This window comes from Myxocyprinus asiaticus, chromosome 29, assembly GCF_019703515.2.
Source record: "Myxocyprinus asiaticus isolate MX2 ecotype Aquarium Trade chromosome 29, UBuf_Myxa_2, whole genome shotgun sequence".
In the NCBI taxonomy this organism is placed as follows: Eukaryota; Metazoa; Chordata; class Actinopteri; order Cypriniformes; family Catostomidae; genus Myxocyprinus; species Myxocyprinus asiaticus.
The window spans coordinates 9,523,213-9,549,529 of record NC_059372.1 but is presented as its reverse complement, the minus strand read 5'-3'; the positions used below and the strand labels follow the sequence as shown (position 1 = coordinate 9,549,529).

Below are 26,317 nucleotides of genomic sequence, written 5' to 3'. Positions count from 1 at the left end.
TTTAACACAATTTAACATTGTGAGCATCTTGCATGCTTCAAATAAATCCAGTAAAGTCTACTGCTGATTTTTATTATGATCTTCATTTTTAGTTTGGGTTATATCCCAACGTGCCCACTGTGGAGCCACTGGCACAGTGGTCCTTTGTGTAAAGTATTAAAATTGTGTAAAGTATTAAAATGCTTTCTTGACTTTTATGAGAAACTGCTGTAGAAATTTTAGCTTGCATTTTTTTTTCTCAGACATTGTCGGGTTAGTTGAAGATATCGCTCATAAGTGACATATATCAATCTCTAATTAAAGCACTTTGTCACCACTCCTCTCGATCACCATGGAAACAAATCCCAAACCTAATAGTTGAGTTGTTGTGCGTTAATCCGGAATGGCTGATGGAGACAGGTTTAAGTTTCGCTGCTGCAAATGGAAACTTTAGGAATTCTATACAGGTTCCTTTTGTGTGAGAGGATGATACGATTTCGGTGTGTCTGAAATTTTGTTCTGAGCCATGTGGAGTGAAAAAAATACATCAGCTTTTTCATTTCTTCCAAGTGAAATATTAATATTTTAACAAACCATCAAAGTATCCATAGTATTTTATTTTATTTATTTATTTACAGAACATGTGAAGCCTATTTTGTCCTTTAAATACAATTACCATATCAATGGTGCAGGCACCATGAAATCAAAATTGACCCTATTAACTTTCTTAAAGAAATAGTACACCGAAAAATGAAAATTCTCTTATAATTTACTCACCCTCATGACATCCCAGATGTGCATGACTGTCTTGCTTCTGCTGAAAACAAGTGAAGATTTTTTGAATAATATTTCAGCTCCATACCATGCAAGTGAATGGTGGCCAGAACTTCCAAAAAGAACATAAAGGCAGCATACAAGTAATCTATAAAACTCCAGAGGTTAAATCTATATTTTCAGAAGCAATATGATAAGTGTCAGTGAGAAACGGATCAATATTTAAGTCCCTTTTTACTATAAACTTTCCTCCCTGCCCAGTAGGTGGCGATATGCACAAAGAAAACAAATGGCCAAAAAAAAAGAAAAGAGAAGAATGTGAAAGTAAAAGTGAAAATGGAGATTTATAGTAAAAAAGGACTTAAATTTTGATCTGTTTCTCACCAACACCTATTATAACGCTTCTGAAGATATAGATTTAACCACTAGAGTCTTATGGATTACTTTTATGCTGCCTTTATATTCTTCTTGGACCTTCAAAAGTTCTGGCCACCATTCACTTGCATTTTAAGGACCTACAGAGCTGAGATATTTTTCTAAAAATCTTAATTTATGTTTGGCAGAAGAAAGAAAGTCAGACACATCTGGGATGGCATGATGGTGAGTAAATGATGAGAGAATTTTTCTTTTTGGGGGAACTATCCCTTTAATAAATTTTTCAGGACTTAATTTAAACAATTCATTGGTTATTGGAAAAACAAGTTGTCTTTGTAATCTTTAATCCAAATGTAATAATTTGCTATGCAGTTACAGTATGTAATGCCAGTTATCATTAATATATTAATGGTTATGGCACAAATAACAAATAATTTTCACTCAGTATGGTCACATTATGGATGTAAAATTGAGTAAGGTGTAAAATTAGGAAAATAACAGGCTATGAGAGGAATTGATCAAGCTTGTAGCCCAGGGGTTTCCCCTTTTCCGAAACATGCCGAAAGTTATCCATGGAACATGATATAACGTATCATTTCCATATCAAAGTTCCGCCCAGAGTCCAAGGCCAAAACATAAATGTTGCAATTGGAAAACTAAAAATGCTTTAGTTCTCTAACCCAGACAGCATAGACTGGTGATGGAAACTGCGACATGACCTTGGAAAAAGTGTGTATTTTTGGCAAAAATTTAACTGCATATTCTATCGTCTGGAAGGATTTGTTTCCTTTTTTACTTCAACTTGTGGTGTTTTCATTCATAATTTGGGTTGCATAAGAGTGCTGTAACAGTGCAGGAATGTACATCTGCTAGAACACACACTTTCTAAAAGATGATCTCCCCTATAGTTAGCTGTAGTCTTCCTTCACACCCCCTTGATTGGCAAAAGTTAAAAAAATATCTGATGCTCACTGTTTCCTATGCATCAGGCTGAGTCTGACATCACTAATGGCACTATTGAACACTTCAGCCACTACAGTTTATGCAAGATCTATAAATAACAAAAATAAGGTACTACTGTAAATCTTGCACTTCTTATATCTAATTCAGTCAACAAGCAATACTCAATGAATTGATAACAAGGCATGAGTCTAGGCCAGTTTTGGGGAAACTACTTTGAAACTGTAGCTTCACATGGTACAAACTACTCCTAATTTAAAATTGCACTCAGTAACTTTTGTCTTTGCGTCATCTTGGACTTACACTGACACCTAGCAGTAGAAATGTAGTATTCACAGCCAACCATGATTACTTTTATCACTGAGTGAAAGTGTCAAATAACACGGTAACTGTGATTAAGCAAGTAGTATTCTGCTGGTCATGTGATTCTAACATGGCAGCCCCCATGTGTGGACCCTCTCCATGTAGAGTAAAACAGCTTTTATCAGGTTACTGATATGACTGGATTCTTCATTTTAATGTGTGTGGTCATGATTTCCTACATATATTGCACAATTACAATTCATGTCTTTAGGTGTTAAACTTTTTAATGAGGAGAAAATTACGGGAGCGTATCTATGTTCCCAGGGTCAAATTTTCCCAGGGTCCTAATTTCCCCATTTCAATATTCTGTTAACACACATTAACCCTCCTATTGTGTTCGGGTCAAATTTGACCTGTTTCAAGTTAAAATATTTCATAAATATTATCCATATAATATATATTTCTTTTTTTTTTCTCCCCTTTTCTCCCCAATTTGGAATGCCCAATTCCCAATGTGCTCTAAGTCCTTGTGGTGGCGTAGGACGAATCTCATTTGCCTCAGTATCTGAGACCATCAATCCATGCATCTTATCACGTGGCTTTTTGAGCGTGTCACAGAGGAGACATAGCACACGTGGAGGCTTCATGCTATTCTCCGCGGCATCCACGCACAACTCACCACGCGCCGCACCAAAAGCGAGAACTACATTATAGCGGCCACGAGGAGGTTACCCCATGTGACTCTACCCTCCCTAGCAACTGGGCCAATTTGGTTGCTTAGGAGACCTGGCTGGAGTCACTTAGCATGCCCTGGATTCAAACACCCCTTATATTTCATAAATATGAACCCTAACCCCTAACCCTATAAATCTGGGGAACATAGGACCCTGGGAACATAGGACCCTTTGTCATGTGTTCATTATGTGCCATATAAATCTGGGGAACATGGATCCTGGGAACATAGGACCCTATAAATCTGGGGAACATAGGACCCTTTGTCATGTGTTCATTATGTGCCTGTGGCAGCGGGGGGCGTGGTCGAGCACCTGTCAGGAGAGAGAGAAAGCGGTAAGGGCGCTTACACCTGAGCTAAATTATGTCTAACACCTGTCTCTAATTCCAGTGAGCTTGGGGAGAGCGGCAAATAAACAGCCACTCCACCGCCAGAAGGGGAGAGAGTCTGGCACGAGAGTCTCACAGTGAAGCTACTGAGTTCGTGATGCTAAAGAGTTGTGATAAAGACTTTGTGATGATTAAGAGGCTGTGACTAGGAGCCTGTGACACTAAATAGTTTGTGAAGCTGAAGAAGTTACTATGCCAGTTGTGACAGTGTTACCCCTGAATTTGTGATTAAAAGCTCACCTGAGACCTGAACCTTCCTGTCCCAGTGACCTCCTTCCCTCATACTGTGTGATTCCCTCACACTGGTGCCGAAACCCAGGAATCAAACTACGCCCCATGGAGTACTCCCAGGTGGCCGAAATCCTCCAGTCCCTCATCAGCCTGAATCAGTCCAACCAGCAATCCCTGCTTGAGCTACGCCAAGACCAGGAACAATGGTTTTTCGAGATCCTGCGAGCTCAAGCAGACAACCAGCTCGCGATCCGGAGCCTCCTCGGCCAGGAGAGAGAGCAAGCGGTGAACCCGGACCACCGCAGCCAACTGCCTCTCCTCACAATCCTGATGATGGGCACGGAGGACGATGTCGAGGCCTTCATCGATTTATTTTAGAGGACCGCAGAGATCTGGGGCTGGCCGCATGACCAGTGGGCGGTCAGGCTCCTTGTCACAGCCTCTTAATCATCACAAAGTCTTTATCACAACTCTTTAGCATCACGAACTCAGTAGCTTCACCGTGAGACTCTCGTGCCAGACACTCTCCCCTTCTGGCAGTGGCGTGGCTGTTTATATGCCGCTCTCCCCAAGCTCACTGGAATTAGAGACAGGTGTTAGACATAATTTAACTCAGGTGTAAACGCCCTTACCACTTTCTCTCTCTCTGGACGGGTGCTCAACCATGCCCCTGCTGCTACAGTGCCATATATATCTGGGGAACATAGGACCCTGGGAACACAGGACCTGGACAAATTACACTCTCACAACTGAAAAATAAGAGTCCATTTTTTATATTCTCACACGACCAGAGGTCACTGGGATACAATCAGAGAGAGTATCTCTTCCTTTAGTTGAATGTTTAAACAAGTCAGTGTATTATATCACAGAATTTTCCGGCATAAACTCTACAACAGAGTTTAGCCAAACAGGCCTAACTCGACAGCCCCGTGAAGTTTATTTTGGCAACATTTGCCATCCCAGATTCAGCAGCTTTCTCAACTGGGCACTGAAAGAAGTTGTTAATGTGCTACATTACATTTTCTTGAAACATTTACTACTTAGGTTTACTGAATTGCACATTTTTATGTAACTTGGAACTTCTCTGCATTCCATGTTTCATTAAGTCATAATCATAGTGATTTAAAAGCAAATTTTGCTGGTTTTTGCTCACATTGATGCTGTTAGGAGATTTAAATCTGGTATTATCAGATTATGACACATTTAAACACTGATAGGCATATTCACGTCTCTAATAAATAAACCTTATTGTACTATTAAAGTTGGTGGCACTGTAAAGTCACCGTGAAACAGCGTTCAAAACTGGTTCACTTCTTCATTATGACTTAATTTCGATTTAGGGCGGGACTTGATTTTATTAATCTGGAATTGACTGGATTGTAAAAAGTGGCTATTAGAATGGAGCCAGGTGGTTGGAGTGAAGGGGTTAAGGGATGCATGACAGACAAAAATAGAAGTCGTTTCAGATGCTGAGCTAATTATTACATTTTGATAAATTTAATTACAAGACAAACTTTTTTGGGGCGGGGGGTATAATGTTGCACTGATGAATTGTGCACAATAAGACCAGGAACATGCATTAAGAAAGTGAATTGGGTAAATGTTTTATTTGTTGACTTTAAAATGAAAAAACTTTACCTTTTCAGTAACATTTGACTGCCAAGCATTAAGCATGTCAAATAAACTTTGAAAACTTTGGACGAATTTCAATAGTTGTCCAATATTTGGAATTCAAAGGGGGGAACACCATAAATAAACCATGCAATATTTTCCATGGTATATTTTCAAGGTATCAGAGTTTAAGCTCCATCATTTCAACCAAAACCCAAATCCTGGTCCAGTTTTTCTGAATATGACTTTTCTTGGGTGTCAGTTGGGTCATTCGACAAATTTCCATTGGAAAATTAGCTGTATGAGTAGAATCTTAAATCTACTCATGCTAAAAAAGCCACAATTTATTCCCAAGGCTTCTTACCACTGTACTTCATGATTATGAAAGACTGTAGCTTTTACATTTCTACTAAATTATATTGTTAATATATATAGGCTTTAATATACAATGGCCTCTGTAAGTATTCGAAGACTAAAGACAAGCTTTAAAATTTTGTTACAAACTAAATATCAAACCACGGGACATCTAAAACAAATGATGCTAGATATTTTTCTTAGAATTAGCTTCACTTTTCTGTGCCATTTTTAATCAACTAGTCCCATAGATAAATTTACTGGATGTAATTAAATTTAAACATTGTTTAAAATAATTAAAATGTTTGCTTTACTGTTTTGCTAAACCCTAATATTGCCATTACTGGAAAAATCAAGTTGTCTTAATTAAACATTACTTGAAATGTCAAGTTTTGGGTTCAGAATATATATGTTCCTTGACTTATTTTTCTTAAAAATCCAGTTATAATCTTCTTGATTTAAGATGTGTTATTGTGTGATCTAAATTGGAGTTCATTTACTTAAAATTATTAAGTAGAAAGATCAACATTTAAAAAGCATATCTGACCTAAGTCTACTTGCATCTAGATAGTTAACTTAACTAGTTAATTTCTTTCTATATGATCACTGAGTTAAGTGAACTTAATTACACAAGTGTTGGGGGGGGGGCTGGGTAGCTCAGCGAGTATTGACGCTGACAACCACCCCTGGAGTCACGAGTTCCAATCCAAGGCATGCTGAGTGACTCCAGCCAGGTTTCCTAAGCAACCAAAATTGGCCCAGTAGCCAGGGAGGGTAGAGTCACATGGGGTAACCTCCTCGTGGTCGCGATTAGTGGTTCTCGCTCTCAATGGGGCACGTGGTAAGTTGTGTGTGGATCGCAGAGAATAGCATGAGCCTCCTGTGCTGTGAGTCTCCGTGGTGTCATGCACAGTGAGCCACGTGATAAGATGCACGGATTGATAGTCTCAGAAGCAGAGGCAACTGAGACTTGTCATCCACCACCCGAATTGAGGTGAGTAACCACGCCACCACGAGGATCTACTAAGTAGAGGGAAGTTTTGGAGACACCATTACTTAATTCAGCGGAGTAAATTCTACTTATTAGGGTTTTCAGTGTTTAAAATGCATGCCACTTGGTTTGATATTCTGTTATCTGATGCATTCTTACATTTTTATGTGTTGATTAAGTGTCCAAATACTTTTAGGACCACTGTATATTACTATATTCAGTATTTTTAAGGGTCAAACAAGATTGTTAACTTTAGTATACTATTTCATAAAGCTGTAAGCTACTTAAACTTAATGAGCCCTGTGCCTTCAAAACCCTGCTGTGTGTACCTACTTTCTTTCATGCATATATACTTAAACATCACTCCTGTTTTAATTTTTCTACCCCTCCTCCTCTTAAACAGATTTTTTCATGCCCACAATGAAGTTCTTGTGCACCACTGTCTGAGAGAAGCCGCAGAAATGCCTTGGCGCAGAGGCTGGAGACGTCATGGATTCCTCAGAGCGCACTCTGCAGGAAAGCCCTGAGTCTCCGAGATGGAAGCGCTCCAGGTTTCCATGGCAGAGCGCACAAACAGGAGGAAACACTGAGGGAATCCCGTTATTTTACAGCATTGGACCATTATAAACACCCAGAGCCAGGGAAGGAAACCGCTCTTGATACTCAAGTCAATCCTCAGAGCAGGCAAAGGAGTTCATACCACACAGAGCTCTACTACTAGTTCAGAGTTTTTGTTTTGTTTTTTATTCTCAGGTTTATCACCTCTCCATCCAGATTTTTTCCTTCTTTCTGCTATGAGCTTTGAGGAAAACCATTTTTTTGACTGTTGAATTTATATATTTTTTTTCATATTTTCCAAATGTTTAGAGAGGCTTGGAGACTAATGCACTACCACAACATGAGGTCCATGGATCAAGGTATGGATGGCGCGTGCTGAAGTGTTGTGATTCACTGGTAAACAATAATTTGATTTTTAACATTTTTAACACTAACTGATGAATTTTTTTTGTGCTAAAGCCAATTATTAAATAATGTGTTATGCAATAACTTATTCTGCCAAGGAATAATATACATTAAAATTACAGTAGAGTATACTGCAGTACAGAAAAGGCACTTGCGTCATCAGGGAACTCTCTGTTACAACCTACATGACATCAGTACATGCAATATTTAGTCTTGAAACGTAACTACGCTTCTCTACACTGATTTCATTTTGAATGAAGGAACTTTTTATGCTGATTAATGTTAACTAATGTTTAGTAATAATGTTTTATTCTGATTACCATTTTTTATGTTAGATGCTCTTAAAGGGCTGTCTCATGCAGAAATCTGAAATATGGCAATATATGTAAAATAAATATATAAAATATATGTTTATTCATACATATAATGTTCATACATATACTGTATGTTCACTGATCTAAAAAGTCCTATACTTGTACTTTCTGTATATGGAACATGTATTTCAAAATACTAGTAAAAACATGAACATACTGTATTTTCTCAAACATGAACTATAATTTTACATACAGTATATGCACATATATTGCCATATATCAGATTTATGGTGCCATTCATTGTGGCATTGTAATGCATTTTACAGTATATACAGTTTTTCAGAACTTTTTTTTTATGTGTGATTCTAATTTTAATTTTAATAGAGCAAGTTTGATTTTTTATGGAGGCACTTGATGTCTGCAAATGTATCGGTCAAAAGTTGATGTCTTATATTCAACAGGAGTTTATTTGTGTTTTATTTGTGCAGGGTATCTTGAGTGTATTCAGACAGATTCTGTAGATGTAATTTTCATGTGTGCTCATAGGTATTCATAAGCTGCTCGTCCCTTAAAATGCCTGGAATTGTCTTTACATATGACTTACAGAAAGTGTTTGTAGTTTGCCATGATTCAGTGAGTGCTGAATATCATTTGTTACATAAAATTGAGACTCCTTGGCTTTTCATAGTTCATGCTGCAATGGAAAATTCAGGTAAGGTTTAATGACCCTAGATGCTGCCACTATGCAAATAATAATTTCCTTTGCCATTTCTGTGCATTTTCTCTAAAAGTGTGAGTTTAAGATTCTGGTCCTTTTCCACTCTTGTGGAAAAGCATCTTTATAGCATCTTTATAATAATAATAATAATATTAAAAACAGACAGACAGACATACAGACAGTTTATTAACTTGGGTTAATAAGATGGTTTTTACTTTAATTTGATTCATTGTGTAGTGATGAACGCCCGGGGTCAGCAACAGTTCTTATTATGGGATGTACAACTTCACTTTATTCTTCAAACACCCGCCCAGATGATGCTGAAGTGTCCCGCAACCATCAATTTTTCCTCTTTGTTATTGCAGTCATAACTACCAGCTAACAACAGGAGGCGTGTGTCATCAATTTTTAACACATCTGTCTGAACGACAGAATGAATTATGTACTACTTGTAGTACGAAACAAGACAAATCTATTCAAAAAGACACCGCGTTTACAGTGCAAGCGAGTGACACGTGGTACGCGTTCTTGCGTTTTGTCTGTGCTTTCTTTAATTGTTGGTCAATATATATACATATACATGCGTCACGTCTGACGCTTTGACCGTTGCGTCGCTCCTGTGTGAGACGCTAAAACACTCCCTTAATAATTCCATTCCGTTGCGCTCCGCTGTTTTTGAAAGCAAAACGCGTCCTGTGTGAACGCCCCCGTGTCAGCTTATTTGATTATAATGGAAGCGTTCTGATGTTGTCGCGTCGCGGGCAGTGTAGCTCCAATAAATGGGGGTGTGAGTGAGAGAAGTTGAAGGCGGAAGTTGAAGTTGCGCTCGACTCGCTCGATCTCATTCATGCGTTTGGGTAGGCTCGGACCCCTGCGCGCAAAGACCCCCGCGTAATCTCGACGCGTTTTTAAAGTTGCTCTGGTGTGCTTTATAAACCAAAGAAAGACAGATGAGCTCTTTTTACGGCGATAAGGCTGCAATAGTGCTGGCTGGGGAGCTGAGTCAGGTGAACTGTCAAGATGAGCTTGAGTTTGACTATCTCTTTGAGTATGGACTTCCCACGGGATCTCAAGGTTTGTGTCAGGAAACTTCTGTGTAAAATGCCTGCTGAAAAATATAATGGTGTCATTTTGACGTTTTGCAGGGCTTGGAGAGTGGAGAGAAAACGGCATTAAATAATTGTACACATTAAACTAACGATAACTGTCTGTTTTATCCACAGATTATATGATAGAATCATGTATTAGAGTGTACCTTATGTATCTTATAAATAGTTATAAAAAGTTTTTTTTTTTTTTTTTTTTTTTTACTGTACTGCACACATTTCCCTAAAAAGCATCTCAACACGTTATTGAAGCATATTGGTTAGTGACCCCAATTAACACCTGCTGCTCTGTATTTGCTATCTATCTATCTATCTATCTATCTATCTATCTATCTATCTATCTATCTATCTATCTATCTATCATCAGTCTTTCTTTTCTATCTATCTATCTATCTATCTATCTGTCTGTCTGTCTGCCTCTATAGTGAACGTTTCCTTTTCCACTTTCACTAGCATGTAAATCACATTGGTCAAGTATATACTAATTTTAAAATGGTTGAGACCATGGCTATGCTCGGAATAGCATAGTAACATACTACTCCATGCTATTCCAGCAGTATACAGAATGCACACTGTGCACAGTATACGTTTTTGTGTGCATGAAATACCTACTTGTTACATTTGCCAAAATGTGCAGTATACAACGAGCACATTGTGTGGAATACTGTATATCCAGTGTGATGAATGAATGGAACTCATATCAGCTGCAAATGTTAAAGGGATAGTTCACCCAAAAATGAAAATTCTCTCATTATTTACTCACCCTCATGCCATCCCAGATGTGTATGACTTTCTTTCTTCTGCTGAACAAAAATGAAGATTTTAGAAAAATATCTCAGATCTGTAGGTCCATACAATTCAAGTGAATGGTGGGCAGAACTTTGAAGCTCCAAAAATCACATAAAGGCAGCATAAAAGTAATCCATACGACTCCAGTGGTTAAATACATGTCTTCAAAAGCGATATGATAGTTGGGTGAGAAACAGATCAATATTTAAGTCATTTTTTACTATAAATTTCCACTTTCACATTCTTCTTTTATTTTTGCCAAATCGCAATCTTCGTGCATATCGTCACCTAATGGGCAGAAAGGTGAATTTATAGTTTAAAGGACTTAAATATTGATCTGTTGATCAGCCGTGTGGCATATCGCTTCTAAAGATATAGATTAAACACTGGAGTCATATGGATTAATTTTATGCTGCCTTTATACACTTTGTGGACCTATAAAGTTCTGGTCACCAATTACTTGCATTGTATGGACCTAGAGAGCTGAGATCTTTTTCTAAAAAATCTTTGTGTTCAGCAGAAGAAAGAAAGTCATACACATCTGGGATGGCATGAGGGTGAGTAAATGATGAGAGAATTTTCATTTGTGGGTGAACTGTTCTTTTAACATCTCTTTCTTGATTCATAATTTAATGAACTGCCAAATTTAGATTAAAAGTGCAGAATACAAATTTTTATATTTTCAACATGAAAACTGAATACCCTTTGCAATAATCATGCAATGTGAAGTGCTCATGTGACCGCAGTTGCATGCTACTTTATGAAACGTTTAGCATCACGTACAGCATACTGTTTTACATATTTTTTTTTTTTAAAGTAGGCTGTATACAGTGTATAGTATGGTGCATTATTTTGTAAGCAGTATTCCATTCCAAACATACATTTACCCTGCAAAACTATTTAGACGGACTTTTTGGGCATGTTTACCCAGTTTGTTTTTGTATCTGTTTTTATTTGAATAGATGAGCCAAGTATCTCCTCACACAGAGACCATAGCTCTCCTCCCAGCCTCTCCTATCCTCTGGAGCAAGCCCCATCTTACAGCATCAAGCCTTGTACATCCTCCTACACAGAGGTCAGCGCTGAAGGCCTTTCGGGCTATGAGCAACTGGAAGCCAAGAACTACCTGGAACACACCAGGTCCAGCAGTCAAGCCCTGAGCCCCAGAATTGAGATCACCCCTTCCCGTGAGCACTATAATCATGGTCGAGACTCCCTCCAGAACCATCTCGTGAACACCAGCCCTAGTCCTGGGCTCACCGTGCCTGGTCACGACCCCTTGGCCTACCGAGAGCCACAGTGCCTGAGTCCAGCTAGCAGCAACTCCTCCACTTCTTGGCACTCGGAGAACCTCTCACCCTGGGCGTCGCCCTGTGTATCACCCAGCAACAGCCAAGCAGCTGGGGAACTCTGCCCACGACTTCAGGGTGTTCACACGGGTTCACCCCGCACCAGTCCAGGCACGTCTCCCTGTACAAGCCTGGCCGAGGACGGCTGCGTCGGACCGCGCTCTCCTTCCCCGAGACCCGGTTCGCGTTCCACCTCCCCTCTATGTAAACGCACCTACGACATGTACAGGAACCCCAACCTGGTGCCAGGGCCTCGTTCGCGCAGCCCATCACCCCACAGTGGCCCTGAAGAGCATCACGGTGGCCATTATGGCTCAAACAACATGCCTGCTGTCCCGAATGGGTTTGGTGTTGGGCAAGCCAATTCCATTCCTACCAAGATTGTGAAGACCAATCAGCAGGCGTACCCCTTCTACGCGGAGAATCACACTGAGAGCTATTACGTGTCCTGCGACCAGGATATAAAAGCCAAATCTGCCCCTGAACCTTTCTTTGTAATTCCCCCAGTCTGGCCTAAACAGTTGCTGCCTGGAATATGCAGGTAAACTTTTTTGTTGATAGGCATTTTATTCTTAAGACCCCATGTTAAAGACCCCATGAAGCTGAGGTGGAATGTATTAAAGTGATCTTTTTTTAAATAGCCACTAGCCTTTAGATTATGTTACAGCACAGGAAAACCATGATTTGCTACGTGCTATAGAGTGCAACAGTAAAAATCTGGTTCCAGAAGTAAATATCCCATTAATTTTTTCAATAGGGGAACTGATTATTAATTATAAAGCTTTAGAGACAGACCTACCGTGGGCTCTGAGGTTTTTATTTGATGGCATATGCTTCTATTGAAGCCATCAGACCACGTTATTTAAAATGAATTTAAAAAAATAAATAAATAAATGTTTAATAGTGGAATTCTTGTTTAAAAAACTACACTACCCATGAACCTTGAGAGGGAAAGATCCACCAATCAGAGAATCGCTGCAAACAAATCGCAGCAAAAGAGCTCTGTAGCAACTCTTAAGCTACTAATATATTTGTACATGTCTGAATATTTCACAATAAAATGTAAATAAATTGTTTCTGTGCTTACACTGAACAACTTAAAATCAATAGTTGTACATATTTCTATTGTTTTTTATTTGATTAAGTCCTTTGCAACGCTTTATGGGATTGTAGTTCATTCCCTCATAAAAGATGTTAACTACACAGTCTTGTACCTTCATCTTTTTGTCTGATATTCAAATACGTTTTTGCTTCAAATCAAAGTGTTTATGTTGTGATTCACCTGAGAGCTGGTTGATTTGATTCATGGCTAAGGCCAATTTTATGAAGGATTTGATGAACTCATTAATATTTTTTATTAATTTTCCCGGTAGAGAAAGACTTTTTAAATGCATATATCTAGTCCACTAGCATATAAATGACCTCAAAGGTAACAAACATGGACTAAAATATGTACTTCAGATTTGAAAGATCTGAAAAACTTATTTTGGCAATATAAGACTTTAAAAACATAATGGCCATTTGACTTACAAATAAATGTTTGATCAATCATATCTATATTCACACTTAGAGTTGCCCTGTTTAACTTAGTATCAATCATACAAGGTCTTATTTACTACAAGCATACGTAGAGACATTTAACTTAGACATTTATCTGGTGCACTGCCTGCTCTTTTTCATGCTACAAATTGCATATGTGAAGAAAATGAGCTTGACTATCATCTCCCATCTCTCCCAGCATCCCGGTGACGTCCCTGCCCCCTCTGGAATGGCCCCTTCCAAGTCGCACTGATCAGTATGAGCTGCACATTGAGGTTCAGCCCAAACCCCACCACAGAGCCCACTACGAGACAGAGGGCAGCCGAGGGGCGGTCAAAGCCCCAACTGGAGGCCACCCGGTGGTCCAGGTGGGAATTGGTTTTGTCTTGTCTAGCTAGACTTGCGTGTGGAAGTATTTCCTTGTCATTATGCAGCATGAGGTGATTTTGCCTCAGGTCAGTGCTATGAAAATGGCCTCCTGTGCTTCTCTGTATGTTCTCTGAGCTACACCCTCACACAAAGGAACAGTATCATTCGGTAGTGTTGCTTGTTAAGGCAAGTATCACTATTGCTTTTGCTCATACTTGGGTAAGGGGTAAACACCTTAGCAACCATAAAGCAGTGCCTTGGCAACCTACTATCAATGCCTTAGCAACCAGCTTGAACAGTCTAGTAACTGCATAGCAATGCCCTAACAACCAGCCAGAACACCCTTTTAAGTGTAGAGAAATGCCCTTACAACCACCCAAAACAACCTAGTAACTGCATAGCAACACACTAAAAACTCCTCTGAACACCTTAGCAACCATAAAGCAATGGCCTGGCAACCTCCTGTCAATGCCTTTGCAACCAGTTAGAACAATATAGTAACTCCATTGCAATGCCCTTACAACAACCCAGAACAACCTAGTAACTGCAAAACAACACATTAAAACCACTCAGAACTTCTTAGCAACCATATGGGAATGGCCTGGCAACCTCCTATCAATGCCTTAGCAACCTTTTTGAACAGTCTAGTAACTGCATAGCAATGGCCTAACAACCACGCAGAACACCCTTGTAACAGTAGAGCAATGCCCGTAAAACCACCCAGAACAACCTAGTAACTGCGTAGCAACACACTAAAAACCACTCTGAACATCTTAGCGACCATAAAACAATGGCCTGACAACCTCCTGTCAGTGCCTTAACAACCAGCTTAAACAGCCTTGTAACTGCATAGCAACGCCCAAACAACCAGCCAGAACACTTTTGTAACTGTAGAGCAATGCCCTTACATCCACCCAGGCAACCTAGTAACTGCATAGCAACACACGAAAAAACCCTCTGAACACCTTAGCAACCATATAGCAATGGCCTGGCAACCTTCTATTAATGTCTTAGCAACCAGCTAGAACAATCTAGTAACTGCATAGCAACGCCCTTACAACCACCTAGAACAACCTAGTAACTGCATTGAATCACTATAAATAACACTCTGAACACCTTAGCAACCATATAGCAATGGCTTCGCAACCTTCAATCAATGTCTTTACAACTAGCTAGAACAATACAGTAACTGCATAGCAACGCCCTAACAACCACCCAGAACATCCTAGTAACTGCATCGCTACACACTAAAAACCACTCAGAACACCTTAGCAACCATATAGCTGCTATAAAGCTACAGCCTAACAAACACCCAGAACACCTTGGCAACCACATAGTTATAATCTACCAACCACCTAGCAATACCCTTGCAACCAGCCAAAACAACTTTGTAACCTCATATCAACTCGATAAAAAAGACACCCAGAACACTAACAATCACATAGCAATTTCCTAGCAACCATCTATTAACACCCTATCAACCAGCCACAACAACCTAGTAACTGCATAGTAATGCACTAAAAACCACTCAGAACACCATAGCAACCACTTAGCAACATGCTAGCAAGGACCTATCGCCCTAGCAACCCGCCAAAACAACTTAGTAACTGCACTGCAATGCTCTAAAAACCACTCAGAACACCTAAGCAACCACATAGTAATAATCTGGCAAGCACATAGCAACGCCATAGCAACCAGCCAGAACAACTTTGTAACTGCATTGCAATGCTCTAAAAACCACTCAGGACACCTAAGCAACCATATACAGTAGCAATGCCCTAGCAACTACATAGCAATGCCATAGCAACCACCCAGAACAACCTAGTGATAAGCAGCATGCTAAATACCACTAATAACACCTTTGCAACCACCTAGCAATGCCCTGACAATCACCCAGAATACCCTTGTAATAGCATAACACATGCTAAAACCCACCCAAACACTTTAGCAACCGAATAGCAATGCCGTGGCATGCACCCGCTACACAAACACCCCTCTCATTTTCTTCAGAGACTGTAAAAATCTGGTTACAAGCTGTTGTTGTCTAATGTATCATTTAATTTGTGAAATTTACATCTGTTTGATTTACTTTGAGCTTGCTTAAAACTCTTCAGGAAGTTGTGTTTACTGAGAGATTTTACAGACATAGTAATGGCAGCTGTATTCCATAGACACATCATATTGCTCAGTTTGTTTACCACTTGATGTTTCCCGTGTAACATTTTATGTGAAAGCCCACTTGTTGCTTGTGCTCACTCATTGTAATCTATCTGTAATGGTCTTGTTAGAAGAACGGCCAGTGTCCTTCCGATGTCAGTGTCTCTGTTATAGATTGCAGACTGCCTAGGCAAAGCCAACATGTTTAATGCTTTCCATTCCCTGGTGCTCGCTGTGGTCAGTGCATGCCCGTCGCTGGCCAATCACGTGCCGGGGAGTTGCTCACGTCTCTCCTGATCCTTCCTCTACTTTACTTTTCCGACCTCACAACTGACTCACTGCTTGCCAGTTGCCATGGCAACCAGGTTCTCAGATGGCCCATGGAAACAGTGTTTACCCAGTTCATGAGGCCCTGCTCTCATACCTGACTCACTCACCTGTATCTTTAAGAGACACATTTTACATTTAGTTGTTTCAAGCAGAAAGATGATATTATAGCATTTTGCTGTCAGAATCAATTAAACATTATGATTATCGGTACTATTACTAAAAAAGTGGTAACACTTTACAAAAATGTTCCATTTATTACCATTAGTTACATTTGCTAACATGAATAACAATGAACAATACTTTTACAGCATTTGTTAATCTTGGTTAATTTCAGCATTTACTAATACATTTTTTAAATTAAAACCTGTATATGTTGACATTAGTAAATGCAATATGATATAACATGAGACAGTTGATGACATACAGTAAGAGTATAAAGCAATTAAATTCATGTGGATAGCATAGCTCAACTAATTTGGTCTTGATCGAAGTTCCTTAACAATTCTTTGAGTAATTTTGAGGAAGAAATAATTGTAACTAAGAAGTACAATTCTTAATGTATTTACTTCCCTCAGCAGCCTGTTACCAAATAAAGAGATGATTTATGTTGGTCCAGCACATCGCACAGATGCTCAATTGAGATCTGGGGAATTTGGATGCCAGGGCAACACCTTGAGCTCTTCATACCTCAAACCATTCCCGAACAATGTGTGCAGTGTGGCAGGGTGCATTATCCTGCTGAAAGAGGCCACTGCCATCAGGAAATACCATTGCCATGAAGGGGTATACCTGGTCTGCAATGATGTTTAGGTAGTTGACATGTGTCAAGATGTCCACATGAATGGCTGGACCCAGGGTTTCCCAGCAGAACATTGCCCAGATCATCACACTCCCTTCACTGGCTTGTCGTCTTGCCACAGTGCATCCTGGTGCCATCACTTCCCCAGGTAAACGGCACACACGTACACAGCCGTCCATGTGATGTAAAAGAAAATGGGACTCATCGGACCAGGCAACCTTCTTCCACTGCTCCAAGGTCCAGTTCCGATGCTCGTGTGCCCATTGTAGGTGCTTTCGAAGGTGGACAGGGGGTCATCATGGGCACTCTGACCAGTCTGCGGCTACGCAGCCCCATACACAGCAGGGTGCTATGCACTGTGTGTTGTGACAAATTCCTCCCGTAACCATCATTAACATTTTCTGTGACTTGTGCCACAGTAGACCTTCTGTCGGTTTGGAACAGATCGGATAGCCTTCATTGCCATCGTGCATTGATGAGCCTTGGGCGCCCAACACCCTGTTGCCTGTTTGTGGTTTGTCCCTCCTCAGACCACTGTCAGTAGGTAGTCACCACTGCTGACCGGGAGCACCCCACAAGCCTTGCCGTTTCAGAGATGCTCTGACCCAGTCATCTGGCCATAACAATTTGTCCCTTGTCAAAGTCACTCAGGTCTTTACTCTTGCCCATTTCTCCTACATTCAACATGTTGACTACGAGAACTGATTGTTCGCTTACCCTCTAATCTACCCAGAGCTTGACATGTGGCCTTGTTAAGAGATGATCAACGCTATTCGCTTCCATGTGAGTGGTGATAATGTTTTGGCTCATCAGTGAATGCTTTAAACTGTATATTCAAAATAAATGACTCAAAAGAGTCATTCGTTCGGGAATCGGTCTCCGCTGGCCGCACTGTAGATTCAAAGGAACTGGCTCAAAAGAGTCATTCCTTTGGAAATCAGGCTCCATGATCACGCTGTTTGTTTTTCACAATGAATATTCAAAAGAACTGACTCATAAGAGTCATTCGTTCGGGAGTCGGTCTCCACTGGTTACACTGTATATTTCACGCTGTGTATTCAAAAGAACTGACACGTAGGAGTCATTCGTTTGGGAATCGCTCTACATTGGTCACGCTGTATGTTTTAAGCTGTAAATTCAAAATAATCTACTCTTAAGAGTCATCATTTGGGAATCGGGCCCCAATGGTCATGCTGTATATTTTACACTGTGTTTTCAAAAGGACCAACTCATAATAGTCATTCATTTGGGAATCGGACAACACTGATCATGCTTTAGAAAAAAAAAAAAAAACAGTCCATAAGAGTCATTAGTTTAGAATTCGTGTGTTTTGCGCTGCTGATTGATTCAGTGGCTGTCTTGCAGTTCCACTGAATGGTTGCACAGGAAACATTGAGTTTTTGATTATGCTTTTCCATCCACATTGACAGGAGAATGCATGTTCGAGAACCCGATAATGGAACCAAAAGTCATGGAAATCATTTTGTCTTTTCTGTACTGTCATTATAATGTTCTTAGATGCTGTTTTGATACTAGACTTTCTTCATGTTTTATTATAAAGACCCAATTAAAGATCATATTGTCATTTCTGTAGGATAAAACCACTTCTAAATCAACTGGTAGTGTCTTTAATTCTAGGAAATAAGCTTATGAAGACCAATGCTCGTGCATACGTAAGTCAGTCAATATTTTTGATGCAACATTGTGTATTTTTACCCAGACATTAAATGTTCACACTTGGCCTGATCACTCTACTTTTGAACTCCAGTGTAAATTTAGCTGCATCTTCACGCTCTGTGGTTTTTGCACACTTCCTTCCGATGTAGAGTCTGCTTTTTTTCTCGAGTACACATGTAATTTGTTACCTTCGTTTTGTGTTTCATGGAATACAGTTTTTTTGTGTGTTGCTCTCAGTATTCACATGACTCTTGTAATATAATTGCAAGAACTAATTGGTGCTTTCTTTGTATGGGAGTAGCGTCTACATAATTCAAAATTTCCCTCTCTCCACCTGACCCCCCATACTCCCCCGCAACAGAACCTCAAATGCAAAGATGATAAGTAATGTTACTTGCTGTTTTCGTTTTTGAAACGGTCTCCATCCACATTGCCGTTTTCAAGCATTTTCCAAAAATTGCTCATCCACACTGAAATCCCCATGCGAAAAATCACCGTTCCATGTACGGTCTGAAACGCAATTGTCTTTGTGTTCCGTCGCAGGACAGCAATTCCTTGTTAACTTCCTGTCGTCTTTGAAGGAATGTAATGTAAATGTTGTACAAAGTAATATTTATCTTTAACAACGCGATCAAAGTGAATATAAGGCACAACAATGCAGCTACAACATTGGCTCAATCTTGATTGTTTTGTGCTGAATGAATCACATGACTGCGTCACATGACAACAAATACGTCATCGTTTTCAGATATCTCCGTTTCCCCTGTCCACACCACAACTCGACGACGGCATTTTCAAATGTATCCACTTGAGAGAGCATATTAGAAAAGCTTAGTTTTCACTGTCAAAAATGGCGTCTCAGTGTGGACGGAAGGCCTATACGTAGAGAAAAAGATTTTTAATTTGAAAATGTATTAGTGTGGATGTGGGGGGATACTAAAAATCGAGAGTTCATAATAAATTTGCTGCAAATTTTCCACTTATTATTTTCACATGTAAATGAGCTTTGCGGCAAACTTGCAGCAAATTGTCCATAGTTGCCAAATGTTTGCTGCAGGTTCAGTACTACTGGTGAAGAGATGCAAACTTCAGGCAAACATTTGCGACGAATCAAGCTCATTTGCATGTGAAAATAATGAGTGGCAAATTTGCGGCTAGTTTGCCAGAACTCTAGATTGCTTGTAAGGGTCATGTGAGTTTGCTCATCAAATTGCTAGTAGTAGATTTTAACTAATAAGCTTTTAAGTTTTGTAATTTTTTTAATTTGTTTTCTGTTTGCTGTGAGCGAACAGTGGGTTGATGTTAGTTAACATGGAGTTCCAAGTAATACAAATGTGGAGTTTGTCATTGCCATCAACCAAACAGTAACCAATATTGAATTAATGATATACAAATGTGGATAATTGTTACTATGCCATTTACTGTAAAGCTGTAAAATTACCAGTGAAACAGTAGTAAAAAAAAAAAAAAAATCACCATAATTCAATGCTTTGGTGCAGTTTTGGCAAACAAATTCTCAAGGCATGCCTCCGGACCCCCCTAGAAAACAAATGGGACACTTTATGAATTCTTAGGGGGCCTGTGCTCCAATTGTGATAAAAGTCTACAAACTCCCCTGCATTAGAGATGAACAGATTGAAATCTTGTTTGCCCTGTAGCAAGGTACTTACCTCTAGGTATGGGGACTGTCCCTGCAGCTAGTTTTCTGTTAGTTGTTAAAAATAAAAGGTTAAGCTAAATCATTAAATCGTTACATTCCCCTCACATCATATTAAAACTTTAATCTTCTTACTGCACAAAGTACATTATCATTAAATTCATCCTTAAATTTCTTTCTCCAAATTCCCTGAACATCTCTTTCATGAATGAAAAGAAGTTGCAATGAACTAGTCTGATAAACCCTGCTTTGTTTTACAGCATATCTTCCCCATCTACAACAAAATGACAAAACCATAGTTGTTTTTCTCATTGGGCATGCCATGCTTTGCATATGAAAATGTGGCCCATTTGCCTCTGTGTCAAACAGGATTCGAAAGAGTTTTTGAATTATTAACCTTCAGCACAGGAATGCAGACAACAAACTAAAACTTTCACACTCTGGCTCTTGTGATACACCACACTTTGTTGATGTGGATGTCCCCATGATTTCCACATGCCACACCAGAGTCAATCAACTGCTATCGGAAGGACCCATAGGCCACAAACTCCAGAAGACTCTTGCAGACTTTAACACTGCTGGTCACACCCTTCCGACTTGCGTTCAAGGTTTCAAAAGATGCTAATGTTTTCAGCAGTGTCTGTGCTTCAAATGCCCAAACAGGAGAGCAGACCTTTGCTAAAAGAGTCGTGCTGGAAGCACACTACAGTCTATAATTAAAAAAATATATATATTCTGAGTTTAGAGGAGAAGAAATATCTGAGATCCTGATGATGTTCAGTTGGTATCATAGTGAGTCTCCTCTGTTAGTGCTCTAGAGCGTTCTATGTAAGCGCTTTGATTTCTTTGAGGTAGCACAATGTGATCAAACTGTCCCAGGCTACAATTTTTGCCTTTCTTATTAAAAATGTACCAAACTATGTGAAAGCTTACACTATAAAACAACAATAACAAGATTTTTCAATGCTAGGGTGTTTTTTATTTTAGTGTGTTGCTATGTGGTTGCGAGGGTATTCTGGGTGTGTAGGCTACTAGTTGCTGTACAATCAATTTAAAATATATATAAAAAAACAATTAGTTGCATTTTAAATGAAATGAAGGATATATTGCAAAAGCTCAATTGATCATAAAATGTATAAAGAAATGTGTGTTTCTTCAACAAAGTCACGAAAAGATCCACCACGGTGTCATTTCCAGCACATCTCAAATTCTCTATTGTATTTAATGTCCCACATACATCTCCGAGATGTCTGTTTAAGAGCGTTTCATCTGGAAAGCATCATATTCCAATTAACATCTAATAGACATCTTCAAAAATCAGATTTGGACTGGCTTGATTAACAAGTACACTAACTTTTGAAAAAATTTTATTAGGGCCGAATTGTTTATTGTGGTGGAAATTACCCCACAACTGTGGGACAGTCGTAATTTATGAAAGATTGATATAAATAATTTTCACACAAAAAAATATGGAAATGATTTATGTTTATTTTACTCTTTGTTTAGAGTATCATGGTTTTAAACATGTAATGATTTGTATTTTTACAATGGATTTTTTTAGTTTAAAATGGGTCTGGGACAAGGCTGAAATGTGTACATAAACGGCATATGAAAAGTACCAAAATTAAATGACGAAGACCTCGTTAAACATTTCCAAGTCAGTTTTAATGAGACCTTCATATAACAAAAAGAAAAAATGTAAACTCTGTTTTCATAAAAACCAACCCCTGGGACATAAAAACTGCCCGAAGTTGAAGAAACACCCTTATATAAATCTATCAATAAAATCAAGATAATCTGCATTACAAATTACAGTGCTTTTACTGTGCATTCAAGCATGATAATAAAAAATGACTGAACAGATTTTTAGCAAATTTTGTTTTCTCCTGTGTGCAGTTACGTGGATACAGGGGCAAGGATCCACTAGGTCTGCAGATCTTCATTGGTACAGCAGACGAGCGAATTCTGAAGCCTCACGCTTTCTACCAGGTCCATCGCATCACCGGCAAAACCGTCACCACCACCAGCTATGAGAAGATCATTAACAGCACCAAAGTCCTGGAAATTCCTCTGGAGCCAAAGAATAACATGAAAGCAATGTAAGTAAACGTTACTGGATGATAGACCTCATTCATGAAATGCAAAAAGAAATTAAAATGCAACGTTTAAAGTAACAATTTACCTAAGAATGGTAAAACCATTTATTTTTACGTAATTTGTTGTTTAATGTGACAATAGACCAAAAAATTTTTTATATGCAATTTACACAGAAATGATAGCAAATGTGACAGTTATGTAAGAATAGTAAGGGGCCGTTCACATTGAATGCATTGTTGCACTAAATTAAGCTAGAGACAGAGCAAAATAATTGAGTTGAACGCAAGTGTCTCAAGACGCATTTTTAAAAGTTGACGTTCTTTTTAACCTGGCACGACGTCTAAAAAATGTGCTGCTCTTGCGCAAGATGCTAAAAACACAGTGAGACGTGCCGCAACGGTCAAAGACATCTGTCAAGTGCATGTTTACAAAGATAAACAATTGAAATACAATGGAGATGGATGCAAAAAACATGTCCATTCCATAAGTCCATTAAGTTAACGTAAGAATGGTAAAACATTCATTCTTGCGTAATTTGTCACATTGAAATGCTCACGTTTCACGAATGAGGCTAGATTATTTAATTATCGATTCTTTTGAACATGCGCGTTTAACCTGTTGTGTGGTTTCTAGGTGTTTTGATTGTAATAATACATCTTAAAACTGTTTTTGCACACTCATCATAGAATTGATTGTGCTGGGATTCTCAAGCTCCGGAATGCTGACATCGAGCTTCGGAAAGGAGAGACGGACATTGGCCGTAAAAACACACGTGTTCGACTGGTATTTCGTGTTCATATCCCCCAGCAAGGAGGCCAACCTTTGTCTCTCCAAATTGCTTCGCATCCCATTGAGTGTTGTGAGTAAATACAATTTTTAACATACATACATTTAGATTGTCCAAGATTTCTCTGGCTCGGAAACAACTTCCCCTTAGGCTGACATCACCAAGCCTTCTTATTTATAAACCACCTGTAATATAGAGACCACTTTTCACAATACAATCAATTCCAATCAAAAATAAAGTTCCGCCCCTAGTTTTTCTCATTAAATATCCTGTTTCATTCAGAAATACATCATATTATGGAAGTAAAATGGGTTGCAATTGCTGTTTTCATGTTGACTTTAAAAAACTGGCCCATTTTTTAAAGGTTTGTGGCTCAAACACTGAGGTACCAGACAGGTTTAGCATCTGGATTTTGTAAAATCTCTGTCTCCTTTTATATTCAAGGATTTTTGGATTACATTGTGTGAATAGTTGTCATGCTCTTATAACATATCCAATATCATCAGTGGTTTAGTCTTACATAAAATTCAGTCCTGTCATGAAATCAGCTGACTTTGCTTCCTCCTACGTTAGTTTTCGTATGATGCAAACCAGACGTAACACAAGGTGAACAGAGCAAAGGAATTAATTTAAAATGAGCTCGAAAGGGGGGCCTGGGTAGCTTAGTGGTAAAAGACGCTGGCTACCACCCCTGGAGTTTGCTAGTTCGAATCCCAGGGCATGCTGAGGGACTCCAGCCAGGTCTCCTAAGCAACCAAATTGGCCCGGTTGCTAGGGAGGGTAGAGTCACATGGGGTAACCTCCTTGTGGTCGCTATAATGTGGTTCGTTCTCAGTGGGACGCGTGGTGAGTTGAGCACAGATGCCGCGGTGGATGGCATGAAGCCTCCGTGGCAATGCGCTATGTCTCCGAGGTTACTTACATGATAAGATGCGTGGGTTGATGGTCTCAGATGCAGAGGCAACTGGGATTCGTCCTCCGCCACCTGCACTGAGGTGAATCACTACGCAACCATGAGGACTTAAAAAGCGCACTGGGAATTGGGCATTCCAAATTGGGTGAAAAAGGGGAAAGATCCAAAAAAAAAAAAAAAAAAATGAGCTCGAGAGATAGATTACAGCTTCCCAACCCCTGTTTCTGTATTATAAAGTCAAAGGGACAGATCAACCAAAAATTCTTTCAATCAAAATCATGACATAATTTACATTTTTGGGTGAACGGTCCCTTTAAATCTGTTTTTTCTGACTCATTGCAGTATTTACAAACGTATCTCACCCTTCCTGACCCTGTCATCAGGTAGCATGCTGTATTATTTAACAGTAATGTTATACTTCATTGACTCTGAGATTACAGTATGCCGCACACGTCTGTCCAAAGGTCACTCGTATTTGTCTTAATCACAGTTACTGTAGCGGATATTAAATCACAGGTGTTAGGAGATAAGGTTCATGACTTTCATGCATGTTCTTAATAACATGACGACAAAGTTCACCTCTTTGTAAAACAGAGTTTTATATTGCTTCAGTCTAAAGTAAATAAAGATGGTGTTTAATATGTTAGACCTGACTGCCTGTTTGTTTACAGGGCTTAATGTCAATTTGGCTAAAGCAGATTCATTTAAACTAATTTCCTATTTAAAAGCCACTTTAATTTCTATGCAAATCCCAATGCAAATGATAATTAAATTATTTCCCAGAATTTCCTGAGCTAAAATATAATTGCATCATGATCTATTGTATATCTTGCATAGTAACTTCAGAGTTGTTGGATTATTTGTATTATCAGTCTTTAACCACTAAACAAGACCGCCATGTTATCTGAAAACATTTTACATTACATTTATTAATTAAGCAGACAATTTTATCCAAAGCAATGATAGTTATACATTTGATCAGTATGTCCGTTTGCTGGGAATCGAACCCATGACCTTAGCATTGTAAAATCTACAACTTTAAGTCAATTGTTTATTTTTTTTTCATCTGTATTTTTAGATAATTCCCTCATTAAAAGCATTAAGGACACAGTCTGGTACGTTTGTCTGATTTTAAAATCATTTTTTGCTTCAAATCAAAGTTTGTAATGTTGTGATTTACCTCAGAGCTGGTAGGTTTGGTTCATGTCTTACACATTTTTTATAAAGGATTTTATGAAAGAAAATGAATGGGAAAAATACTGCTTGAAGCTAGATGGCCGAAAATGTGGATGGGGACTGTTGTGCTCTATAGGAGGCCTGCATAATTATCAATGTCATGAATCACCCTCACTAAGGATTAAACCTGTGGCATTTGTGTTACTTTTAACTCCATGTTTCATTTAAATATTGTTTTGGATGTCAGAAGACTTCTTTGGATGTCAGAATTTTTTGCAGTCCCATCAATCGAAGCAATACAATCTTTGGCACAAAAAATATATAAGCCACTTATAATTACTCAATTAAATCTTTACCGTGACACGACACAACATAAATGTATTGTTTATAATGGAAAATTTGTTCTATGTTTGTTTGTGCCCCTGTAGCTCAGAGATCAGCCCATGAGCTGCCCATGGTGGAGAAACAGGACATGGACTCTTGTTCGGTTCTTGGAGGTCAGCAGATGATACTCACCGGCCAGAACTTCAGCGCTGATTCAAAAGTGATCTTCACAGAGAAGACTCATGGTAAGTGCTGAGTGATGACAACATATCAAAAAGACGAAGGGTTTTTTTGTGGAGCTGTTGAAATTAATGTTTTAATGCATACGATTAATTTAAAATGTTTAACGCGTTAATTTTTCTTTAACGTGATTAATGGATTTACCAATTTGACATTAGATTCTGACATTTAATTCAGCTCCGTGTGAGTTCTGAACACTGGTTAGAATGGGGCGGAACCTTTGAGACGTGTCCGGCGGGGTCATTACACTAACATACACGTCACAAACACACACAAAAGTGATTCCGTGTCAGTGATCAAGTGATGGAGAAAG

General features: G+C 39.1%; 1 protein-coding gene across 1 annotated transcript in view; it reads left to right on the top strand.

The window, feature by feature from the left end:
• The first annotated feature begins 9,380 nt into the window (after nt 1-9,380).
• The window catches only part of LOC127419983 (nuclear factor of activated T-cells, cytoplasmic 2-like), a 60,858-nt gene continuing 43,921 nt past the window's right edge, over nt 9,381-26,317 (top strand). The window contains exons 1-6 of the mRNA XM_051661866.1: nt 9,381-9,769; nt 11,553-12,480; nt 13,678-13,846; nt 22,364-22,566; nt 23,251-23,423; nt 25,869-26,009. Of these exons, the coding sequence (XP_051517826.1) occupies nt 9,646-9,769; nt 11,553-12,480; nt 13,678-13,846; nt 22,364-22,566; nt 23,251-23,423; nt 25,869-26,009 (1,738 nt within the window). The 5' untranslated portion in view covers nt 9,381-9,645. The remainder of the gene's footprint in view (nt 9,770-11,552; nt 12,481-13,677; nt 13,847-22,363; nt 22,567-23,250; nt 23,424-25,868; nt 26,010-26,317) is intronic.